The 21,881-nt window shown below is 42.7% G+C and overlaps 1 protein-coding gene across 4 annotated transcripts in view; it reads left to right on the top strand.

The window, feature by feature from the left end:
• The window catches only part of ZNF385C (zinc finger protein 385C), a 200,907-nt gene that overhangs the window by 108,238 nt on the left and 70,788 nt on the right, over positions 1-21,881 (top strand). For 2 of the 4 annotated variants that reach the window (XM_072111689.1, XM_072111688.1), the window contains exon 2: positions 6,818-7,069. In XM_072111689.1, coding sequence (XP_071967790.1) covers positions 6,820-7,069 — 250 coding nt within the window. In that variant the 5' untranslated portion in view covers positions 6,818-6,819. Of the gene's footprint in view, positions 1-63; positions 162-6,817; positions 7,070-21,881 lie in introns of those variants that run through there. The other 2 variants (XM_072111690.1, XM_072111691.1) reach the window with 2 other exon arrangements.

Raw genomic sequence — 21,881 nt, 5'->3', positions numbered from 1 at the left:
CAGCCCTGTGTAAAGCCACCTGTGTCAGGAGAAGGTGGGTGGTTCCCTACTTTTGTGTAGCTGAGTGGAACACAGGGAATAGCAGAGCCAGAGCTGGGCCTTGCTACGTGGGGAAGTCTGAGGACTAAAAAGGTGCTCCTAACCCAGGAGGGTGAAGTACGGTACTGTGCCTGTTAATGTGAACTGTGCTTGATAACATGGACTGAGATTTATCATATGGACTATGCGTTTTGTTTTGCCGGCTGGAGCAAGCCCTTTTGCCTGTTATTTTTATGTCTCAAATAAAGACACCTGTCTTGTTCACCTGAAACACTGCTGCCTGGCGCTTCTCTAAAGGCTACCATTTGAGTTGAACCCCTACAGATGTTGGAATAAGGCTGCATTCGCACAACCGTAGGGGGACAAAAAAATAGGACATGTCCTATCGTTCCCTACGTTACAGTACCATGCCTAATGCATCGCAATGGAGAGGGGAGGGGCTACCACACCTCCTCTCCATCGCGGCGTACGTATATGTGTGTATGTAGCCTAACTTATAAACCAGCACTATTGCAATGCCGTAAATGCACTAAAAAGTACACAACCATGCTACATGCATTGCCAAACATGTTAATGGAGGCCCCCATGGTCTCCTGACATATTTCAATTCCCAATGAAAGACTTTTTATAATTCTGCCATTATTTCCCAGAGAGTGTATACAAAAAATGAGAAAGATAGTAGTGGAAACTGATTGCATCAATTAGATGCAATTCTTGCAGCTGCTTTTGAATTTCCCTTCATCTTTCTGCTCAGTGGATGATATAGTTCTGGTGATAGGAACTGCCTGGAACATATGATCGGCGGATGGTACCTACCCCCCACTTATCTGAAACTGATTACCTATCCTGAAGTTGTGTTAACATGTTGCATTTACTACATTAAACTGTGTTTACACAACGTTGGTACAATATTAACATATTGTTTACATCATGTCAGGGGCGTTGCCAGGGTGGTAAAAGATCCGGGGCACGGGCTCCAATGAAAATGTATCACACTTTAAGTAATGCCCCCTCCTGTACATAATCCCTTCACATGTGGTTGTGATAATAACAACTTTACTAAGGGTATATACAGCTACAGAAACCCACATTGCGCCGGCTCCAGCATTGCGCCGCCATCTTGATTTTCCTCAGATCATCTAATGACTCTGCCGTAGGCTGAAGTCGGGGCAAGCCCCATGTCTGCCTACTGCCTGGTACGGCAAATACACAGCCCGGTCCCAAATACACAGTGGGTGATTGTCACATGGCTGCCTGAATTGCCCACATCTGGTGGGGCCCCTTTAATGGCAAAGTGCCGGATCTTTTGACCAAGCAACACCCCTGCATCACGTTGACATCAAGTTTATGTAAACACAATGTTAACATTCGGGTTAGCAAGATGTAAATGCAATAAGTGAAGGCACCCTGACGGTAGGGCATACATTTCAAAATGGGCCCCAGAGTTGAAGTTTTCCATGTACATGTACTTATTAAGAATTCGGTTACAAATCTCACAGATGACAATGACAAATCTCCCTATTTATGCATCAGAAGGAAAGCTGGTGATAAATCATGTTTACTTATCAGGACAATAGAAAAGCAGTGTGACATTGTATGGATTTTGTATCCAGCTGAATTTTAGTATTTATTTAGTATTTTTTATAGGTAAGGACACTCAAGGATTTACATCACTTTTGTGATATTAGAAATATGATCTTTAACAACTCTTCTATTTGGTCTGTAACTCAAATATGATTGTATACTCATGTAGGTATTTTGTCCTTCCATTGATTGCTTTTATCTGGGCATTTTCTTGTTCCTATAGCCCCATCATCCTTTATGCACTGTGCAACGCTGCATACACAAACATATCCTTGACAGTGAGGACACAGCTTATCTCAGTTCCTCTTAACTCCACATATGGAAATATCAAAGCATACCTTTTAAAATTACCAGGTTTTTTATGTTACTATTTTGGGTATGTGGTTATAATGGTACACTGTTTAGTTGTAACATAGTCATGCCATCTTGTGACATATTCAAGGTATTGCATGATTTCTAGGTGTTCTGTGACAAAAAAAGATTAACGCATATTCCTTATACGTCTACAAAAATATACTAGTGAATATAACTACAGTAATAGTAATGTCAAACATCTTACAAGTAAGTATTGTTATACCAAGACACCTAGAGTATCCCTTCACCAGAGTCTGCCTGGAAAGCAGTGGCTGGGTGAGTAGTACTTCTGCCTTGCAGTGCTGGGGTCCTGGGTTCGAATCCCACTCAGGTCAACATCTGCAAAGAGTTTGTACGTTCTCTCCATGTGTGCGTGGGTCTCCTCTGGGTAGTCCGGTTTCCTCCCACATTCCAAAAAATACTGTTAGACTGTTGAGATTGTGAGCCCCATGGGGACAGGGACCAATTTGACATGATTTGTGCAGCGCTGTGTAATCTGTGTGTGCTATATAAATAAACAATTATTATTATATTAATAATACATAATTATTATTATGGTCCTAATACAATGCCAAGTTACTGATTTACGTGTAACTACGATTTCATAATGATTTTTACCTAACTGTCGTATGTGATTTACCCTTTCAAAACAAACATAATGATGTCCTTGCAACACCCTCGCCGATGCAATGGCGAGGTAGTGCTTGCGAATACGTCCCACCTGTAGGTAACACCACATTACACTACATGGTCCTTATAGGATCAAGGGGAAATTGCAGTGGTTAATCCTGCCTGGCAAGGCAGATGTTAATTTGTGATGTAATTATGTCAACCAATGTCTGTGTTACATCCTGTCTCTGTGCACTGAGAGGTAATTGGAGGAGCAGCCACCACCTGACCAAGGGAAGGTAATAAAACCTCTGGCCAGGAATGTTCTAGAGAAGTCTCTCCCCAGAGAGAGAAGAGAGCAGTCTCTCCCAGAAGGGAGAATAGACCGGTCCTAGTCAGGCCCTCTGGGTCTGTAGGACACAAGCAGAGAGTAGTTAGCTGAGCAGTAGCTCAGAGTCTCTAGCACACCAGACCAGTGCAGGAAGAGCCTAGCCCCTGCCTGAAGTGGAACAATAAGACTAGAGTTAGTGTAGTGAGGAAAGGGGTATCATCCTACCTTCAAGGGTGATACCTGAAGAGATCCAGGACCGAGCTGAAGCCTCCTCTAAGGACACAGCTGCCTCCCAGCCTGCCCTTACATCCAGGCTGGTGACCTACATCCTGCGGCTCCCTCCAAATACCTCTCCAGTACTCCATCTACCTGTTAAAGGCACGTTTGCTGAAGTTCCTGCGGTTCCAATAAAGAACTGTAAGTTGTTTTCTTCAACCTCTGCCTCCGTCTGGTCCCTGCTACTACAACTACCATCATCACCGGCACCCTGTCCGTCACCCAGAGACTCACACTCGGGACATTAAGGGGTTGCCCCAGGGAGATCCGCTATAGCAGCCGCTCCCTCATCTTTTCTTGCCAACACCACCCTGCTGGAGACCTGCCAGGCTGTAGGACAGCCCTCCGGTTACCCCGTACCAAGCACCGTGACAATAGCGTGCTTAGGCCGCAACCGCCAGCCACTCCGGTACCGCGGGCCCCGGCTGTCACCAGGCCTCACCTCAAGGGCTAGGCCCCGGTGGGGGATGTTTCATCCTTATTGTCCTGTTCACATTTTCTTTTCAGAATAACAGCATTTTTATTATCTGCAGCCTCCTGTCTTTGCCCTAAACCCAAGGAAATTTAAAGCTGCCCTCACTTCCCATAATGCTTTGGGGGGAGGGTTCACAGCTGCAGCCTGTGTGTGCATGTGTCTCCTCATGCATTCTTCCTCTACCACCCCCCCACCACCCCCTGCTTGCTCAATGCACATGGCAGGAAGTGGGAGAGGGGAGGAAGCTGGGTGAGAAAGGATTAGAGAACTACTATACAAACTTTACAATGCATATGAATCTAAGATTGGTTCATGTATTTTTATTGCTATATACCCTTCTAAAACACCAGATGTCAAACATTACATTTACAATACAGAATATGAGTAACATATAAATAAAGCAGGTACAGGTAAGAATATTAAAAAACCCTTTATTAGCTTAAATATAGGCCATTCCCTACCAAGAATCTTTATCCTATCAATCAGAGTAACAAGTTGTATCTCTGTTCATTTGGCTCTAGGTATGCATCTAGTAGATACATACCTCTATCCACTCTGTCACATTGTCCCAGGTGGCAGGAGGTATGTCCTGGGTCATATACTTACCATTATTCTTTAGACACTCCGTTGAATACAGAGATAATGCAGAGAGCACTCAGCATTATCACTGTGACTCTGTTACTGCTGTGTTTAGCATAGCTGACTGGCGCAGTGTGATGATGTCATCTGCCTGTCTGCTTCAGGGCTGTAGATAGGAGCAGCAGAGCAGAGAACTTCTGTGGGGGAATACAGGGAAGTAAGGAACTGTGTTTATCAGTTTTCATCAAACAGAAAAAAGGGGGACCTGTGGCACAATATGAAGGGGGGGCTGCTGGGGGTTATATGAGGGGGAGCTGCTGTGACGGGGGCATAATATGAGGAGAAGCAACTTGGGGGTAATAATATGAAGGGGAGCTGCTGGGGACCCAATAAGAGACAGGTGCTGGGGTCCCGATAAGAGATGGGCTGCTGGGTGTGCACAATATGAGGGGCCAGTATATGAGCCATAATGTAAGGGGGATGCTGGCAGAGGCACAATGTGACACAATGTACTGGGGGGACATAATGCATACCTCCCAACATTTGGGAAAAGGAAAGAGGGACAAAATGGCGGCACGCGTAGCGTGCCGCGGCGATCCCCCTAAGCCACACCCCCAATCACTCCCTGGCCACGCCCCAAATTTTAACCATATTAAAAATAATAAAAATCATAATTTAAAAAAAAAAAAAATTATCCTCATTGGGATTTGAACCCAGAACCTGCAGTGTCCATGTACAATAATAACACAGCGCCTCAACCCACTGAGCTATAACCTCAGTGATTAACAAGTAAAGAATTTTGGTAACTAAGAACTATATACTGCCTTGGTATATAGGGAGGGATCTTCTCAGATTATTGTAATTATTGAGACTATTATTATTATTATTATTATTATTATTGAGATGATTATTATTATTTTTACCATTATTAATAATCATCTCCATAATAATAAAATTTATAATAATAATAATAATAATAATAATAGTCTGAATAATTACAATAATAATCTCTGAGAAGATCCCTCTCTATATATCAGTGCATTAGTCTGTGTCACAATGTAAATGGCAGATAACATGTCTTACTTACCAGAAATCCCCAGCTCTGTATCACTGGGCTTATAGCTCAGTTAGTTAAGCTCCTGTCTATGGTGCAGAGGGTCCCAGGTTCGAATCTCAGCCTGGCCAAAACTTTATGTAATTTAATTATATAAAGAGCTTGTGTCTGGGGAAGACCTGGAGACCATATATGGACAGATAGAGATCTGAGCTGATGACGTGGCCCCTGCTCTCTCTGCTAAGCCGACACTTCTCTGAAAAGGATTCCCTCCCGATGTCTGCTCTGGAAAACCCTAGGAGATGCAGTGACCATATATGGAGAGATGCTGATCTGAGCTGATGACGTGGTCCCTGCTCTCCGGCTGAGCCGACACTTCTCTGAAAAGGATTCCCTGCCCGATGTCTGCTCTGGGGAACCCTAGGAGATGCAGCGACCATATATGGACAGATCTGAAGCTGATGACGTGGTCCCTGCTCTGCGCTAAGCCCGACACTTCTCTGAAAAGGATTCCCTGCCCGATGTCTGTAGAAGCCATTCTGTACTGTGAGTTCAGACTTTCAAAGTATTTACTATGCGGACACAGCGCCGGGACAAAGCGGGACCTGGGGGGAGAATTCGTGACAATATCATAGCTGCCCGGGACGCGGGGCAGGGGTACGAAAAGCGGGAAAGTCCCGGCAAAATCGGGACGGTTGGGAGCTATGCATAATGTACTATGTGGGGGTGGAGTAAGGGATGAGGCAAAAGGTAGGGCTTAGGGTAAAGAAATTTTTGACAACAGGCTACATGTGCTGCATCCTTTGTCCTTATTTTTGCATGTGGAGCTGTATGTCTTTTTGAGTTGGTAGGTATGTGGGGGGTCCCAATAACAACATTCAATGTGTGACTGCGCAGACACAGACTATCCTTAGTCTATGAGCAGCACGCCCTCTTTGACTCCTAAATTCCAAATTGAGTACAGATTTATATTAATGAATGACATGAACACTGAATATTTTCACACAAAATTCTCCCCATTTTGAATTGTATGCTTCTTGTTTCTCAAACACTTTTTTTGGCGCAATTTGTGTTGAACACCTAGACTCCAATTTCTATTTAAGTCCGGGAAAAGTATGTATTTTTTTCTTAATATTTCAGGGAACTTGGTCTTGTCCTACTCAGTCGCCTCCTTGCCTGATTTTAGGGAGAGAACATAGAAATGGACCTAGAGCAAAATAGTTAAATCACAAGCAATATCTCATGTTCAATAAATAAATAATATGTATATTCTTCTCTCTGGAATGTAGATAGTTACAATTTTTTCTACCTCAATTGAGACTACAATAACAATTCATACATTTGTTTCCTGCTGTCTTAACAAATTAATTCTAACTACCCAGCAGTGATATTGCGGACAGATCCACAGATGAATAATTCCTGGAGCCATATCCTAGCATTATTGGTCAGCAGATTTATGTTATCACTGTAGAGAACATCCGATTAAAGGTCTCTCTTCTCTTCTTTTTCTACACAGCCATGAAGCGCCCTGTGAGTCCCACTTACTCTACAGACTCCATGTTATCTTTTCCTATATGTGAGGATGGCCAGACGGATAGTCTGACAATGGATCTGCAGGCCAAGCAGAAGAGATTATCATCCTATACGCTGTGTGACGTCTGCAACATTCAGCTCAACTCTGATGCCCAAGCCCAAATACATTACAATGGCAAATCTCACCAAAAAAGACTAAAGCATATGCACAAGGGAAAGAACCAGTCGATCCACGGTAAGAATGGCACATTCTATATGAGCAGTCTACTACCATTATACTCATGTGGCTTCTTCTCGAACAATATTGTGCAGGGCTCTGGTTTTTGAACCCTCAATGATGAGAGATAATCAATAGAGGAAGTTGTTTTCAGCCATACAGATGTAAAATAATACAATATGGCAGCCATTCAAAACTTCAAGAATGTTCAAGAATGTTTCAATTGAGAAGCAATAACGTAATAAAACTGTAACTGTTGCTTTGCCCTTCGAGTAGATTCTGGGTACCTATTCCTTTCCACTAGTTTGTTTTACCTGACTCCCTGCCAGCAGCGTGTGGCGAGTCCTGGGGGCGGGAGTGAGAGGCAGCTGCAGCCTGTGTGTGCCTGTTTCTGTTGCCTCTCCTCCACGCTCATGCAGCTTCCTCACCCCTCCCCACTTCCTGTCATGTGCATTGAGAAGGTAAGGGAGGGAGGGTATGGTGTGGAGGAGAGGAAGATTACATGAGGAGACAGAGGCTACCCCATTCCCTGGGACTCACCACATGCTGCTGGCAGGGAGCCAGGTTGTGTAATATAAACTATTATATACTACTGAAATCATTCAGGATACTGACAAAGGCATTTTTTAAAATCTGCATAGGAAATTGGAACCTGCCACCAGCTAAAAATGACATTCCTGTTAACAGGTTCCCTTTAACTGAAAAACTCCTTTAACCTCTTGGCGCAATAAGACGTACATATATGTCGGGAAATGTGGTCTGTTAAAGCATGCCAATGTACATATACATCTCATTAGCCTGTGCGATCGCTGCAGGAGATTGGCTGTATATGAAAGCAAGGCTCCCATAGTAACTGCTGGGATCACAATACTCTTGGCTGTTTAACCCTATAGACGCTGCGGTCATGGTGATCGCAGGGTCTATGGAGCAGTTCCGGATACACACCCGGCGTGTTGGCATCCTTTGTGCAAGATATGGAGGCCTTGGGTCCTATGAAAGACCACAGGGCTGCCTGCAGTAAATGCCTGTTAGATTGTGCTTTCTGCTGACTAAGGTAATATATTGCAATACATTAGTATTGCATTATATTACATAGAACCAGTGATCGAATGATCACTTGTTCATGTCGTACATTGGGACAAAGTAAAACAGGCAAAAAAGGATAAGGGATTCCAATAGAAAGCAGACATTCAGGAATTGTTAGTTATGAAGTTACTTGGGTGCTATTTCGAACTTTGAAAATTGCGATTTTTCTTCATTTTTGACAAACTTACATTTTTTTCTAAATTAAACGCAGAAGATATCATCCAAATATTTGCACTAATTTAACCCCTTACACTATGAGCTATGAAGGGTGTATGAAGAGGACTCACGGGCTGAGCCCTCTTCATACAGAGATGGGCTTTGCTGCATATCGCAGCAGAGACCCATGGCTAACACCCGCGTTCGTTGCTTGCACTGATTGCGGGTGTTAACCTGTTGTTTGCCGCCGGCAAAGTCACCGGAGGCACTTAACATGTGGCCGCTCATGGGCTGCCATCTTACCCTCGATCGTCGCTCCCCCAAACGTCATCGGGGTCGGCGATCAGTTGCCATGGTAGCCTCGGGTCTTCGTGAGACCCGAGACTACATGGTTTCTGCAGATTCGTTACAATGAGCCAGTGGCTCATTGTAATGAATCATGTGCAAAAATGCCATATATTGCAATACAGAAGTATTGCAGTATATGGTAGGAACGATCTGACCATTTAGGGTTAATGTACCCTAGATGGTCTAAGAAATAGTGAAAAAAAAAAGAAAAAAAAAGTTAAAAAATGTAAACATTTAATAAATCCCCCCCCCCTTTCCCTAGAACTGGTCTAAACATAATCAACAATAAAAATCACAGACACATTAGGTATCGCCGCATCCCAAAATGCCCTATCTATCAAAATATAAAAACGGTTACGGCCGTCAGTGACCTCCGGAATGGCAAATGGCGCCCAAATGTCCGAAACGCGACTTTTACACCTTTTTACATAACATAAAAAAATAGATAGATAAATTAGATGTGTTATTTTGAGCGAAGAGTGAAAGTCGAAAAACTGAGCCCACAAGTAGAATTTGAATGTGTTACGCACAGCTCTGTACACGGAAAAATTAAAAAGCTATGGATTTTTGAAGATGGAGACCGAGAAATGAGCGAAAACCCTGCGTCCTTAAGGGTTTAAAGTACTATGTGTAAGAATAAAACCATCTCAAAATGAGCTGGATATGTTAAAGAATTTAAAGGTTAAAACCGCTTATAGTGACACAGGGCAGATTCAAAAAATCAGGCTTGGTCCGAAAGCCCTAAGGTGGCTTCGCCCTTAAAGGGGTTTTCCCATGAAAGAGAATGCTCAAATTTCAATCCCCTAGTGATGTTTACACAATAAAGATCATTTTTAACCCTCTACTTGAGATTTTTACTCAGAACTCAATGCTGTGTGCCGACAATGTGGTTAGATTATCAGGGTACAGGTTTATATACACTTTCATCTGGCTTCTGAACATTCACTCATATCTGACACATAGAAAGAGAGATGAGACAGATCAGAGATGATGAGATGCCTAGTGCACACAATGACAATAAGCTCTCCTACATTTCTGCTATTCCGCAACACTAGATCTGCTGTGCCTCCCCAGATAAAGAACTTATCTGTCTGTAGCTTGTAGTTGTCCCCATGCTGCTGCCTCAGGAACTCAGTGTTTGTGTATCAGTGGGCATCGGTGAGTGAGCTCCCTGCTGGACTGCAGGGGGACAGGGCTAGAGTGCAGGGAGCAGAGACAGAGAGACAAGCTCCATGAAGCCTCAGGCAAGATGGCATCCCCGACCCTAAAGTCAGAAGTTACAGGGTCGTGTCTAGGGGCAGCTGAAATTGTGTACACCAGGACTGATAGGGACAGGTCGTAATTATATCTGAGAAATGCTGTATTTTTGGAAATAACAGTGAATTAGAGAATGTGTTATTTTTTTTATCCTGATTACATTTAAGAAACTTGTCTTTGTGGGAATAGCACTTTAAAGGGTTAAAGGTGTATTCCAGTCATTTTAAGTTTTACTGTGAAAACAAAAAAAACTAAATCAGCTAATACCCCAATGAAAGCAATAGTAGCTAGGACAGCCTTTAAGTTATTCTGCTTAAAAGGACCTACTTTAGCCATTGATTTTATAATGTCATGTGGAATCTAATGTAGCATTAAAAAAACGTCATATCCATCTCCTAAAATATGATTACTTGTCTTTTTCCCTGTGTCATTGTGCATTTTTCATGAATATGTTTTATTATACAGTCCCGGAGGTGTGGACTTCAGAACTTGCTGAGTTTAGTTTTATGGCTCTACCATAATTAACCCCATGGCATGTATATAGAGAGGGAAAAATCCCTTCCACTATAGTTGTGTGTGATGAAGTCAGCCCTTTCCGGAATCCATAGAGACGCTCTCTGTAGTGAATGAGGCACTTGGGAAAACGTCCTCTCTAGGCTGTGGGTTCCCATATGGCAGCTTACACAGACAGTTACCCCACTTCTTCAGTGCAGCCAGGCATGAGAGCAGTTCATTTCTCCGGATGACGTATTATGTAAATGTAATTATGCTAATTTGTCCTCCGCGCTGCCTGTGGGTTGTACAGGAACCAAATGAGCTTTTATGCTGAATGTTTATTAATATCACTTATTTGTTAGCATTACAAATGAATAGTCAGCGTAAAGTTTTTGTCTTGCAGTTGAAGGATGTTTGGAGGTTATTGATCATTTATTTTTGCTTTTTTTTTATTATCCGGATTCTGTGCTGCCACTTTGTAAAAGTATCTCGCCCTGTCTCACAGTGCCACCTATTGGTGGTGACTCCCTTTAAATCAATGTCTGATGACTAGAGATGAGCGAGCACTAAAATGCTCGAGTGCTCGTTATTCGAGACGAACTTTTCCAGATGCTCGAGTGCTCGTCTCGAATAACGAGCCCCATTGAAGTCAATGGGAGACTCGAGCATTTTTCAAAGGGACCATGGTTCGGGAATAAAATGTGTTAATTAATTGAAAAAGAATGTCTTCTGATAAGTTAGCAGATGTATGCAAACATCTGCAATCTATTCTTCACTGTTCCGCGCGTATATTATCTCCCGACAAGTTAGCAGATGTGAAGAACAGTGAAGAATAGGATCATTTAAGTGAAAAACACAGTGAAGAATAGATTGCAGATGTTCGGCACATCTGCTTACTTGTCGGGAGATACGCTGTCTCCGTGCCCCGCTGTCTCCGTGCCCCGCTGTCTCCGTGCCCCGATGTCTCCGTGCCCCGATGTCTCCGTGCCCCGCTGTCTCCGTGCCCCGCTGTCTCCGTGCCCCGCTGTCTCCGTGCCCCGATGTCTCCGTGCCCCGCTGTCTCCGTGCCCCGCTGTCTCCGTGCCCCGCTGTCTCCGTGCCCCGATGTCTCCGTGCCCCGATGTCTCCGTGCCCCGATGTCTCCGTGCCCCGATGTCTCCGTGCCCCGATGTCTCCGTGCCGCTCCCCGATGTCTCCGTGCAACGATGTCTCCGTGCGACTCCCCGCCGCTCCCCGATGTCTCCGTGCCGCTCCGTGCTGCTGCCTGATGTCTCCGTGCTGCCGCTGCCCCATGTCTCCGTGCTGCCGCTGCCCCATGTCTCCGTGCTGCCGCTGCACCATGTCTCCGTGCTGCTCCCCGGTGTCTCTGAGCTGCTCCCCGGTGTCTCTGTGCTGCTCCTCGTTGTCTCTGTCCTGCTCACCGTGTTCTGCAATGTGTTCTTCACACATATATATTGTTCTTCACATACTATTTTGTTCGCACCGTTCCGCGCGTATCTCCCGACAAGTAAGCAGATGTGCCGAACATCTGTAATCTATTCTTCACTGTGTTTTTCACTGTGTTTTTCACTTAAATGATCCTGTGTTCACTGTGTTCACTGTTTTTATTCTATTCTTCATTGTTCTTCACTGTGTTTTTTTAATTAAATGCTCGATCTCGAGCAGGGGAAATACTCGTCCGAGCAACGAGCCGTTTCGAGTACCTTAATACTCGAACGAGCATCAAGCTCGGACGAGTATACTCGCTCATCTCTACTGATGACTCTTTAACATAGTCTATATGAAGGATAGGCAAGAATTTTTCTCATTTGATGCAGGGTGTTTGCTCCTCATCAGTGCAGCGTAGTTTGGATGCAGATTTGTGGCAAGACTGGCTCTAAAATCAACAATGATATGAAAAGAATAAACACATTGACAATACTGATTATTAAATCTTCAAATGCAAGTCCTCTAATCAGATATAGTAGATCTGCTCCACTTGGGCCCCATATACATCACCGTAATGGGTGCTGTGATCTGGCTACAGCATTGTAGTCTATGGCACCCAATCACAGTAGGATGAGCACAATATGTGCAAGGTCCTCCCACTGGGCCTGACCTTTTGGTGTGGGGGAAGCTGGATTCCCCTTCTACCTGATTGGCTGGCTTGATGTGCGGCCTAGTGCTAGTCCTGTAGCTTGATCACGCCATGCAGGGCCAGCGAGGGGTTGCAAGTAGAGTGGAAGGCATTATATTGGCAGTATAGTGGATCTGTATAAGGGCTCTTTCCCATTGGCGTTGGTGTCCAGCCCATCCATTGTGCTTTGTCTCCGTTGTGTATCAGTTTTTCTTCCGTTTGTCTCCGTGTCTGCAAAAAAAACTGAAGGTTTAAAAAGGGCCTGTCACCCTGGAAAATGGCAACTCCTAGTGCTAGAACAGACGCCGCAGTGTTACAATGATAGCGTTATCAGAAACCTCCAATAACGCTAACTAACACTGCTGCGCTGTACATTACAAACGCTGGAATGTACAAGTGCTGCCTCTTCCCCGAACCGCCACGCTCACTCCATAGACAGGTGACTGCCGCGCGTCATACAGCAGTCACCCCCCCTAATCCCGCCCCCAATCCCACCCACACATATGCCGAACCACTTTGAGAGCGATCCGGCATTTGTAGTGTACAGCACACCAGTTCTATTTAGCGTTATCAGGGGTTTCCGATAATGCTATCATTGTAACACTGCTGCGTCTGTTACAATTTAATAAGCAGCTCCTAGTGCTGTTTTTCGGGTTGACAGGTCCTGTTTAACATTGCTTTGAAAATGTTACTCCTGGTTTTTCAGCCTCATCAGTGAAAAAAATTCTATGTTACATCTGTTTTTTTAGCGGACCCATAGGGGCACATTTACTTACCCAGTCCCTGCGTGATCCCCGATCTGGAATGTCCGACGAGGATGAACTGTGCCGCGATTCACGTAGATCGTGCGCCCAATATCCTGCATGTGTCGCTTCCCTGCTCAGGTCCACTGGAGTTCACCTTCTTCTTCCCGGTTCATATAAGTGCTTGGCTTGCAGCACAATTTAAAAGTTAAATCCCGTGCTTAGTCCGAACCAATCGGATTGTCCGACGACAAGCTGAATTTTTCTGGTGCACCAACTAAATTTTCTGGTGCCCTGGCTAGGTGACACCCTCTTTTCCCGACACAACGCTACACTTTTTTGGACAAGTAAGAAACGTGTCCAAAAATTGTCTAAAACTGGTAACAAATGTGATCAGCATTTCAGGAGGAAAGTTAAACAGAATTCTGGCAATAATTGATGTTTCTCCCCCAGTAGGTTTCACGGTGAAACCAACTTTGTCACCACATTAAGTAAAACATTGAAATGTGCTGTCATTTTTCTATAGCAGTGCATAATATGCACAATACCAGGTATAATGTAATAAATAATGTAGCTGTATATGGTGTTTTTATTTGTTTTGTGGGTTCTATGTAAAATTTTAGATAAGCAGCCATCTGGGAATTTATCGGAACCAATTCCAGAAATGAGGCTTCGGTGAGTCCTGGATCTACGAGGCAGAAAAATAATTCCCAATATGAGGGGTTTGCAAGATATTTAATAGGTGCGGTCTTGCTTCGTCTTCTTGTCGAATCTATGGCTCTTCTCTAATCCACTGATATCCAGGATATTTCACAAAGTTAGGAAAACAGCTTTAAAGTACTTGGTACCATTAACTTATTAAATCATTGAAGTAGATTTACCAGACCGGCAGCTGGGGAGTTAGCCTGAGATTAGATAAGACATTATTTAACTAAAGGGAACGCCATCATTGATTGCAGAGCGTTCGCCCTGACGGCCCTCATTATGAAAAGTGCAAAGGCTTGAAGGAATATAATTGCTTTTTTAACATTATATTTTCTTCTGCGGACTAGATACATGTACAATCTATTTTTGTTTTACTGAAGCATGGGAAAGGGTTATTACCACTTTTCATATACCCAAACTGTTTTCCATTAGACAATATGAAGTGATTCTGCGGGGAAGTTGAGATGAGGCATTTTACTAAAGTGCTGTAGATATAGAGAATTCGGCAGGTTGGTGCTAGATATGGAAAATGATGATATCCACAAAAATTGCATTTATACTATTGTATTTATGGAAAGCAGTCAGCATTTGTGTAAATATGTGGCATTTATGACTATGATACTATGATTCAGAAGATATGAGGTTCAATGTGTTCTCATTCCTCATTTACCGTATTTAGATTATTTTTTTACTCCTTTGGCCCTTTGTCATTATTTAATATCAGTTTTTGCCTTTTATTCTTTGTTTGCAACTTGTGCGACTTTTTCAGTTTCTTGGTCATTTTGTGGGTGTTGTTTATGGTGTGCATTACTTTGTGCCTTTTTTATTATTTGGGACTTGTTTAAAAAGCTGCAAAACGTCACCAAACTGCACCAACGAAATGGAAGCTTCAAAAACACAGACACTTTTCTTATGCAACATTTAAAGTACATCTAGCACCAGGATGAAGGACTGTATGCAAAGGAGCCTGAGGGGCTACAGTCTCCATAGGTGTTAATGGAGCCTGGAGCCCCTCAGGCTCATTTGCATACAGTCTTTTACCCTGGTGGTAGATGTGTTACAAAACCAGAGGTATCCACAGTTAAAGTTAGTCGTGAATGTGATTTTCATATACAGTTCCCTCTTCCAACTGTATCTTTAACTGTGAATCCTTGTGAAGGAGAGATTCTCCTCTTTATAATAACAGATGAACTTTGTTTCTAAGCACCACTGTATAGAACTTTTCTCCCGTCATGGAGAAGGAGGAGGGAGCTGCAGAGAGGCAGAATGGGCAGTTTGCTGAGTACATGCACCTGTTAAACTCCCCACCGTTGACAACTATTAAGAACACTTACTGTGTATATGAAGCAGGGCCTTCAAGTGCCCCTTTACCCCCAATTCCTCGGGTTCCCAGTTACAGACAGGCCTAGGTTGTTACACAGTACTTCGGGGCTGAACTATGTGTTCATTTGCTCAGATCCCGTTGCTTTAGAACATACTTCCCACAGATAGGAATGTATTTACACTGACAGGTTCCCCGGAAAATGCTCCACCGACGCATGTAGTCTCCATTCTCTATGTCTACTGAGGAACAAGGAGCACAAATACCCCATACATTTGTAAATGAAAAACAGATAATTATCTCAAAGGAAAAATTATGTTATTCCATTCCATCTAAAGAGATATGAAGAAAAAAATTAAATCTTATCATCTTTATTGCTCAGCTTTTCAAGGAGTGACAGAGAGTCATCATGGATCATTGTTCGTGGATGTTGGAAATATCAGGTTACATCTGAAATGAAAGGATTTTTTGGAATTAATCATATAAATAAATCATATAAAAATGTTTAATAACAACTAAACAATCCATTAAGATCCTATTCTTATAGCTGGATTAGTGGAAATACCAAATGACAATGGTCTCTACTAAGGACATTTTCAAGATCTGAGAAAGTAAGGCTGCGGCCATTATATTGTTCATTGCGGCTCAGACGATCATACCAGAGGGACCTATTAACCCAATGATGATGGAAGTTCAGTTTACAAAAATAAAGGTTAAGGTGTAAGAGTGACCGTATTAGGGTCCATGCCTAATAGATTTTGTTGATCAAAGGTTTGCAATTTCATTTAAAGGCCAGAGAAAGACCAGGTACTGGCACACAAGCCTTGACCTCCCCACTACATGGTAGGAAAGGGGTCCTCCCTGGGCAGTGGTGAGCCACAGCCTCTTCATATACCTTGTGTAACATGCAGTGCAATATATCAATATATCAGCTCTTGAAAAATCCCCCCATTATTTTCCAGGGTAAAAAGATGGCAAAAGATGGCTCTCTCCTGAGAGCTTCTTATTGACTTCAGTGGGGGGAAAATAATAAGTGTGTCCCGATCCCCCAGCCCCTTTGCAAAACCTTTTATTATTGTCATAATCTGTTTTGACCATCTGCAGTTTACACAAAATTATAAAGCAATGGGCAAAAACAACAAATGGTTAGTAGATCACGCACACTGTCTGGTACACACATATATTTATATATCTTTGGTCAAACAAATTAATAGATTGAAGTTATATCTTTTGTTTGCTTTTTTGGCATGAAACGAATGGGTTAAACCTGGGGCTATTCTGCCTTCTATCTCCTAAGGCCAAATCCTGGCAGCTCCCACCACAGGGCACAGCTGGCCTTCGAGACAGAACGTATAGGCTTCATTTGCCTGACATGGTCGAGTGATTTTATGAGGCTGATGTTCATAGACAGGGTTATAGACAGATTCTTTACCCAAGGAGATGCAATGGAGGGAAGGACTAGAGAAACAGCATGTACTAGATAATATAGTACTAAACGTTACAGTGCTTCCTTCCATACTGATAGTGTATGTGGCTTTTTTATAAAGCTTGACTGTCTTGGATTGAGAAGCTCCATGATCAGACCTTGGGATGTGACATTGGAGGTCATTAGATTAGTATAGGCATCATATCTACTGCAGGTTCATGGCTTTTCTAGCTTCCAGTCAAGAAATGGCTCATCGTGTACATCATAAACCATGTCTTATGTGTTAACCCTTCATTCTCTAAAATTACAATTGAATAATTTTTTAGAGGCTGAACTTAGTTGGAGCAGTTTAGCACTGAACCACAACAAGAATAAATGTCTTCTCCCCCTCTGTTGAGTAGCTGCTGTGAACAGTTGATCTATGGGGGTTCTAGATGTTGTACACCCACTAATTGGAGATTGCGGGCCTAGCCAAACGATACGTGTTCAATATTTTATCTTGTAAACACCCCTTTAAAGGAATTTCTTGGCCATATCTCATATTATGGAGACAGCAATTTACCTACAAATATAAGAAGCAGTACTTAAGATATACAGGGGGTCCCCTACTTAAGAACATCTGACTTACAGACGACCCCAAGTTACAGACGGACCTCTCTGCCGTCTTTGTTCTCTGGTGAAGCTCTCCGGATGCCTTATTTAAGTCCCAGGCCGCAATGATCAGCTGTAAGGTGTCTGTAATGAAGCTTTATGGATGATCCTCAGTCCCATTACAGCAAAAAATTTATTGACACAGGGACAAAAAAAAAATTTAGTCTAGAGCTGCAATTATAACATATACATTTCTGACTTACATACAAATTCCACTTAAGAGCAAACCTAAAGAACCTATCTTGTATGTAACCCGGGTAAGGTTGCACGATGACTTCCACAGACGCTACAGACTTCTTGTATATATCTGCAGAGGAGACATCAGGCAGGGAATCCTTTTGAGAGGTATGTCAGGTTAGCGCAGAGCAGGGACCACGTTATCAAGGATTTACCATCTGTCCATATATGGTGTCTACATCTCCTAGGGATTCCCCAGACGCTAGGGGGGACATTTATCATACAATGGTGCTCGTGCGCCAGTGTATGATTGCCCTGCCGCTGCATATTCGCAGCGGGATACATCAAGAGGGATTCGCAGCCGGCAGCAGCAAGTGCATCGGCGTAGGGACAGTAACGCCCACTGGCGTGAAGGTGGCGGCGAGGGCTAAATAGTCGCAAGTGGCGCAGAGGTCCTGATAAATATGCCCCAAGGTCTCTATTTAATTAAATTCAATAATTTTTTGCCCAGCCCAACAACCCACAACCTCCACACTCCACCTACCATACAGATGGACAGAGGCTCTATCCACTAGACTATGAGATAAAAGGTCATCTATGGGAGGATTTCATGTAACTAAGTCAACTAAGAGCTTCACTGTTAAACAGGCTTAATGCATGGGTATATAAAGATGGATCTTCTCAGAGATTATTATTATGATTATTATGATTATTATTATTGTGATTATTATTATTATGATTATTATTATTATGGAGATGATGATGATGATTATTATTATGGAGTTGATGAATATTCTTATTGGGATTATATTATATTAAACATATGATACATAAATGAAATGAATAAAAATGCATAAACCAAAAAATAAAGGCTCATTCAGACGGGGTGTCCGCGGCTCATCTACCAAAATGCGGACATGATGTCTGTGATCAGACCATATTGTATCCGTTTTTTTTTCACGTCTCTACGCCATCCATTTTATTCACATATGCAAAAAAAGCTGATGTTTTTCTAATCTACTTCTTGCTCTGCCGAGTTGGTTGACTAGCAACATTTAAAGAAAAAACACTCTGCATACGCATGTCAAGTATGTGCCGTCCAATTTTTTGTTGATCTATTGACTTCTATGGATGTACGTGGTTTGCATGTGAGACAAAATGCAAAAAAAGGATAGCATACTGAAAACACCCATCTATATGAGCTCTAAATTATACTATTTAGTGTACTATTTTATATTAATATTACTTGGACAACCTTCACTACACGTATACTAGACTGTCATAAAGCACTAAAGCTTCTCTTGGCAAATCACTGGTGACCATTACTGATCGCAGGCGTTTCAATGCAAATGTGATCAGGCTGAGCCCCGCCCCAGACGTTTGCATTACATTTCTAAACGTCCCATTTTTCTGGATATCGTATCAGACTCAAAATTCGGGTATCAGTGCAACCTGGGGTAACTGCCTGTACTGTGTTTCTATGAAATTAACACCTTCCCCTTCCCTTCAGCCTTTTTTGGAGTAGGATAAATATAAAAGCCCTACTCCAAAAATGAACCCTAGTTACAGGAGGCATACTTCATGCAGCTATATCTTCTGAGCTGTAGATGTAGAAACACGTGTGTCATTTTAAAGCTGAGAATCTCCAATTAAATTTTGCACAAGGATTGTGTTTCTAGGTGCCACAGAACCAGAGATATTCACTGTTAAAGTTACAGTCTGGAGTGCAATTTTGTGAGGAAATTTACTTCTTTAAAATTACACCAGATCTGTGTTTCTAGATGTCTGATGTCTAGATGTCTGTTAAAAACTTGGCCCCCTAGAAAAATTAACGGCCTCCCTCAATAATACAATTGACGCCTACCAGAAGGTATGGGAACCTTGGAACTCCTTTTGTGTACTCAATGATTTGTAAATGCGGTGGGTCCTCCCCGGGTGTGAATGATACATCACCTTTGAATCACTAATAATGCGGCTCTCCCCCCCCCCCCCCCCCTCCCCATCACAGATCCTACCTTACCTAGTGTGTGTGGTGTGTCTTGTCTAGTGTGCTATCCCGGTTACTCATCCTTTGATGCGGGTGTTGTAGCATTATTGCAATTAAGGGAATATTGGAGGCTTATTGGCATTATTGGTATAAGGCTACAGCTTTATTTAGTTTAAGGGGTAAAGGCAGATTTACATTGTATCGCACTATAAGCATGTCTTCCACCCGAAAGCTCTTTTACTTGAATGTGCATATACCTCTTATTCACTGCTTTGTACACTGTAAATGCAGAAAAATGTATGACTTATCAAGCAATGCATGCATTACCCGCTGTTTTATACTGTGTTTTAATCTATGTTATTACAAAAAAAAAAAAAAAATCTTTCAATAAAAATTTACAGTTAAAAAAAAAAAACTTGGCCCCCTCCAGCCTGTCTTCACTCGGCCCTGCACCCAGGTGGTGCACATGGCCAGGTGGAGAAGAAGGGGAATGTAGCTCTCCCCTCCATCTCCATAAGAATCTGAAGCGTGATGCAAATCGGCCGCATTTCGTTCCTGCTCTATCTTTTGCAGCTGCCCAGCTCAGTCACAGTGCAGTGAGAAACAGTGTGCTCGCCACCATGTAATCAGGTGTAATAGACTTCTATGGGAGCTGTTATTGTGCATGGGGCTTAAGGCCGCATGGAGAAGGAGGAGAGAGATTGTAGAGAGGAAGGAGCTGACAGATGCAACATGCTACAAGCTGCTACATAGACATTTAATAAAACGCAATAGACATGAGAATTTGGGACCATTGATTCTAAAGATTTTTATGCTGAATGATAATTAATTATATAGCAATGATCTATATCACTTAAGATGCTCACTGAGACACCTAGTGTGGGCCCACCTAAAAATGAACGTATTAATTCTCAGATCAGATAAACAGCCGGGTCTACAGTGACACATCATCTACAGGGGCAGATAATTAATAGATGTTGTAGAACAGAGAGATGAGCAATGTTTAATCGTATTGAAGGTCAACAAATGGAACCAATCAGAATATGGACGAGTCACATGAGGTAAATGAATGTCATACTTATTCAACCCAATGAGAGAAGTATAGCGTTATTCAGCTGAACCATATCATCCTGGGGCATAAACATTTACACAACACTTCTTAACATATAGGGGCTCATTTACTATGGGTCCGCGGACCACACAAACGTCGGATATTCCGACGATTACCATTTTGCCCCGCACTTAAAAAGGGATTGTGGTGCATGCGATCGGATTTTGGCGCTGGCTTTCATGAGACACAAATCGGGTGGGGGGCGGGATTTAACATTTGAAATTGTGTCGCAAGACAATGCACTCACATGCATCGGGAAGAAGATGGTGTACTCCGGCGGACCTGAGCGCGGAAGTGAAACAAGCAGGAATTTGGGCGCACAATCTTAGTGAACTGCGCTGGAGTCCATGATCGTTGGACAACGCACAGTGGGGATTGCGCAAGGGACGGGTAAGTAAATTTGCCCCATAGTATTTTACCAATATGAATGCTAAGGTCCCTATATATTGTTTCCAGTCAGTCAAAACATTAAAAGAAAATCAAGAAAATACTTTCAAATGAGAAAAATATCGGAGTACTAGGTTTCATACACATGAAAGTATTTAGGCTCTGCAATGCCTTTTAGTGGTGCAGAGACATAATATAATATATAATCGATTTGATATAAAGGACAATTCCAAAATTGATATTAGTCTGACACCTGGCTCTCATACTGTTGTGAAGAGACCACGACTGTAGCTCAGTCCCATTAAAATATATGGGAACAGAGCTGCAATACCGAGCACAGCCCCTACAGTGGTGTAACTAGGATTGGTTCATAGCAGACTGCTAAATGGGACCCTGCTTACCCCTTAAAAATCATACATACAGTATATATACACCATATATACATACATACAGCTTATATACACATATATACAGTACCATTTACACCCATGCATCATATACACAAACATACAGCATATACACATCACATATGCATACACATTTAGAGCATATACACATCACAAATACACACAGAGAGCATATTCACACCCAATACCTCAAATACCAGGGCCCCCTGACACTGTGGGCCCCATAGCAGCTGCTATGGCTGCTACCCCTGTAGTTACTCCCCTGAGCCACTCTACCATATACAGAAGCTATGCAGTTAAGAGGTTGTAGGACTCATCACAACAGCACAGATTCCTCAGGCAGATGATTGGTGAGAGCACCAGGTGCCAGATCTCCATCATGAAAACCCTTTTACAATGACAAATGAAAGAAAATACATTACGGCCTGAACCAATTGATGCCAGTACATATATGGAT

Source organism: Engystomops pustulosus, chromosome 6, assembly GCF_040894005.1.
Source record: "Engystomops pustulosus chromosome 6, aEngPut4.maternal, whole genome shotgun sequence".
Classification (NCBI taxonomy): Eukaryota; Metazoa; Chordata; class Amphibia; order Anura; family Leptodactylidae; genus Engystomops; species Engystomops pustulosus.
Note: the sequence above shows the minus strand (reverse complement) of the source record. Positions and strands in the feature narration are given on the sequence as shown.